The sequence below is a fragment of the Ciona intestinalis genome, chromosome 1, assembly GCF_000224145.3.
Source record: "Ciona intestinalis chromosome 1, KH, whole genome shotgun sequence".
Taxonomy (NCBI): domain Eukaryota; kingdom Metazoa; phylum Chordata; class Ascidiacea; order Phlebobranchia; family Cionidae; genus Ciona; species Ciona intestinalis.
In genome coordinates, this window is record NC_020166.2 from 7,090,967 (window position 1) to 7,095,452 (window position 4,486).

The 4,486-nt window shown below is 37.2% G+C and overlaps 2 protein-coding genes across 3 annotated transcripts in view; both read left to right on the plus strand.

Moving 5' to 3' along the window:
• The first annotated feature begins 18 nt into the window (after nucleotides 1-18).
• LOC104266865 lies at nucleotides 19-921 on the plus strand. Its single transcript, XM_009864127.3, has 2 exons — nucleotides 19-364; nucleotides 541-921. The coding sequence occupies exons 1-2, from the start codon at nucleotides 55-57 to the stop codon at nucleotides 786-788; spliced, it is 558 nt and encodes a 185-aa protein (XP_009862429.1). The 5' UTR covers nucleotides 19-54; the 3' UTR covers nucleotides 789-921.
• A 2,934-nt stretch (nucleotides 922-3,855) lies between these two features.
• Nucleotides 3,856-4,486, plus strand: part of LOC108951042 — an 11,847-nt gene continuing 11,216 nt past the window's right edge. For both annotated transcript variants that reach the window (XM_026835113.1, XM_026835117.1), the window contains exons 1-2: nucleotides 3,856-3,973; nucleotides 4,144-4,302. In XM_026835113.1, the coding sequence (XP_026690914.1) occupies nucleotides 3,871-3,973; nucleotides 4,144-4,302 (262 nt within the window). In that variant the 5' untranslated portion in view covers nucleotides 3,856-3,870. The remainder of the gene's footprint in view (nucleotides 3,974-4,143; nucleotides 4,303-4,486) is intronic.

The following is a 4,486-nucleotide window of genomic DNA, read 5'->3' on the forward strand; positions in this document are numbered from 1 at the left end:
TTTGAAAAACTTTTGTTTTAAAATAGTTCTTTTTCTTTCATAGATTGTGCAGACATGGATGCCGAGTGTCAATATTGGGCCGATGTGATGAACTACTGCAGTCCAGCTTCTCTTTATAAAACATGGATGGAAACAAGGTGCAGAAAAAGTTGCAAGAAGTGCGTAAAATGTGGAGAAAGTGAACTTATCGCGCCACCTGAGGCGGTAGAGGGTCTTTTGGTAGCACCAGCTCGACCTTTGACTGAAGCAACTACTGAGTTGCCAACTACAAGTGAAATACCAGACACAACCACTGAGCCCCCAACAACAGTTGAAGCAGAAACCGCTGCGATTGAGGTTTTTACTGAAGTTCCAAGAGGTGCAGGTAAGCAAAGAAAATTTATCACCAAACAAACACGGTTTATTATTCTGAGGACACAGCTGCTTTCAAACTTAATCTTAAGTTTTTAAAATAATCAAAAAATAACACGCTTTTGGCCTCATTTTATGTCCAATACCTATTTACAATATTTTTTCTCATTTGTCTTTGATTTTCTACAGTCGGCTGTGACATTCAATGCCGCAACGGATCATGCTCAGGGCAAGCAGAGAACTCGATTTGCGTCTGTGACAAGTCAGCTCCTGGTGTCTTATCACCAAGGTGCGGAGGTCAGTGCGAAGCCAATTGTGCAAGACCCGACGACTTCATCGGGCAGTGGGAAGTGTTTTGTACCGGAGAAATTGTGTGCACTTGCCACCCGACAGGCGATGTTGAAGCCGGGATACCAGGAGGAGCGTTGTGCAGATAATTCTTGCAAACTATGTATCATTCGCTCGGACTGTACAGCGGAAATATTTTTGTGATATTGCATATTTATTTAAATTGTTCGTTTTCAATTACTTCGACAGCAATTTGTTTTTAATAAAACTGTTTCAAGTATATAAGATATGACTTTCTAAATACTGATTTTTGAACAATTTAAATGGAGCCAAGCATCGTTATTTTATACCTAATGCAACGTCATAAAGAATGCATTCCATCTATACTATTACACGATCACATATGGCGCTCGTAAAGGGGTACTAAAAGGGTTAATTCAAAATATGCTATATATGTTACGTACTTACTCTTTAGAGCTCGGTTCTCTTGTTTTATTAAAGAGCGACCGACCTTAACAGCTTCTTCTTCCTTCTCTCTCTCTCTCTGTCTTGTCTTTCTTAATGGATTTTTCTGGCAACCTGGTGGCTAACTCTCTAAAGTACCAAGACTATTGCGGTTTTAAATTTTATTATAGCACTACACAGCTGCTACGATAAGTGTAGCAAAGTGTTAACGATCCAGTTGGGTTGTTGAAGGGATCAGGGATTCCGACCTCTGGCGAGGGAGCTTTAATTAATTTATATCCAGCTTTTTCATCACTTCTTGGAGCAGCATCGGCAGACACAACAAAGCAGATCACGAGGATGAAGGCAACTACAGATTTCATTTTCGTTGGTAAGAATCAACTAAATGAATTCTGATCAGCATTGCCACCTTTTATACCCTTTTCGACCAGAATCTATCGTTCGCAAAACAAGCTGTTATTTCCTGCCAATCACATGTTCACTGAACAGGGAGCGTTCTCCATCATTATGGCGAATTACTCCGAAGTTCTCACCCTTGGACGCCGTTCCAGACGAGCAAAACGTGCTTTCAATAATTACCTTATGCGGTGTCATGCTGTCAATTTTGCATAAACGCGGTACCGGTAAAAACAGTTTTTTTAAAAAAAGGGACACGAATTATGCCGAGTCCTGACTTTCTCCTACCCTACTATAAGATTAATAAATAATTGCGGTTACATTTAGTTACACAAATACAACTAACTTAGAACTGAACTCTACAACAAATTAAAAGAATAATAAAATAGATAAAGAAAATATAACTTATTTATTCTTGGGTGGTGGGGCAAGTCATAACCGCACATGTCTACCACACCACATATATACACTGTATCGAACAACCTCGTACAGCATTCGTGTTGTAATTGGCTAAACTGATGGTCAAACCAAATCCTGCTTGATCAAAGCAACTTTGTTCTTGTCTACCGATCTGCTGTTCCTTTCTAACTCAAACGATCACGTGATGTCTAATTTGATTACTTCCCGTTTAATGTTTCTGACGACATTGCAATTACAATCGACATTACAGAATGCATTCTTAATTCACACAGTGAACTTGTGTAAATTTATGAAAATTGAATGTAAAATTTATGAATGTATATATATTATGAATTTATTTCAATCACGAGATTAGAGAATAAATGATAAAATTAAGAATTGAGATAAGTGCGAAAAAGTCTCCCAAATAAACAAGAAAAATAAGAAAACCTGTTTGACAAAAAAGGACCCACAACAATACTGACTGAGATAGAAATATACACAACCAACACGCAGATTTGAGAGGTACCGAGTTAACAGGCGTAGTTATTTCCCAACAAACGTTATGCACTGTATATAACACGGCGGCAAATATTTATGTTTAGATATGTTTAACTATATGCGATAATGTACTTACCTGTTTTTATTTACAATCCAAGAAAACATCAGGTCTTCTTATATATACTGCAAGTAGTCTAAACAACTTGAAAGTATTGTTACATATAACATTAGTTTTGTCCCGGACACTTCTTTAACCGTCAACTCGGGTCCTGTCTGTCGTACTCTGCTGGGAACTGCACTGAATGACTCAAATATAAAAAGTAACTAATTTAATATAAACATGATTTATATAGGACGTTGCACTTGACAACGCTCTTATAATATAAACTAACCGCTAACTACAAACATCAACCTAATCGGTCATAAATAAATGCAACGATTCTCCAAGTATACAAACGACCTTTCCTATACGCGCAACGAGAACTGATTCTACACACACAAAACCACGAGAAGGAAAACTCTCAGTGCGCGGCAAGTGATACGCAGCAATATGAGACCAGCCGCAGGGAACACAGCAACGTTAATAAAGTGCTGAAACAAGGCAATTGCAAGCAGTGGACAAAAATGGTGAATACAAATATATATAATAATATGAGTATTCAAAACTATATTATGAATTTTTTCACTTAATAAACAAAATCGCCCGTTCGTATATCAGTTAAGGGACAAGCAAAATAGATTTACGGAGTGTCCCATCTTACCCCGAACTTAACTGACCTCTCCACCACTATTCACTCGTTTTTTTAACAAATATGTTATTGTCATACAGTAAGAGCCTGGGTAGATTAATAATTGCCCGAGGTACCATCAAAATGTTACACTTTTGCAAAATACTTGATGTCAAGTAAAATAACTTAAATATAGATTACGTACTTGTTTCAACTTTGTTTAACAATTTAATGAAATCGTCATGCTAATTGGAATTACGTTGGCGACGTTAAACGATTTTACCTGCGTATATGGAATGCGTTAAACTTCCATGTAAATTGCGACTGAAAAAACTTTATACGAACGTGCCGTTTGTAAGTCTGTTCAACGTGTAATTATCAAGTCGGTAACGTCTGATAGATTCTAATACTCCATCATTATGTGTATACCGTTCCCTCATTCAGCGAGATTGCGTTCCTTGTAATTATTCATACTGCTCACTGTGTGTACAACGAATTTATATCGTAAGTTATTTGACAATTATATACAACTCCTACTCAGTGATTATCACTGGCATGTGTATAGTGTTCTAATAAACAATACCTTATAGAAATATGAGGAAAAAGGTTTGGACACAGTAACAGTATATATAAAGATGAGTTCCATAGTCAAGGCATCCACAATTCAAACACAACAAGAAGATTTATAGAGAAGAGCAAAAAGAAGTCTAGAATTAAGCAAAAAGTACAATCGAAATAGAAGATGAAGTGTTTAATGATTCTCGCCTTAGCTGTCTTCGCAACCAATGCAATGGAAAACCATCGACAACTATCGGCGGTGCTTGAAGGCTCAGAACAGGCTTGCAGTAAGTTATACCTAGTTATGGTTTATATGCAACACAATTGGTCCGTATGTTATTAATGACGTCATGAGATTACTAGCTATAACACGCGTATTCGTTCAACAACCCAAATGGCTAATACGCACGGTTGCGTACATGATGAACTGTTAATTTTAACAACATATATTTTTTAGGTGATACATGTGACGATGTTTCTGTATGGTGTGGCCACGACAGAATGAAAGCGTTTTGCAACCACACAAATTACGTCGGGATTATCGTACGTGAGAAATGTGCCTTATCATGCGGTACCTGTCGACTTTGTCCTAATGTTGAACCTAGATCATGCGGAGGTAATTATGGCATAAGCTTGAGTTGCATTTACTTTTATATAGACTGTTTTGCATTCGAGATACAATCTATTTGCTGTGCTGATTTTAAATATAGCTGGTGACGTGTATGCGCTAACTGTTACTACGAATTTGGCACAACGACCGTAATAGTTACGTTTAATCATGTTTTTCTTAAATATAGAAG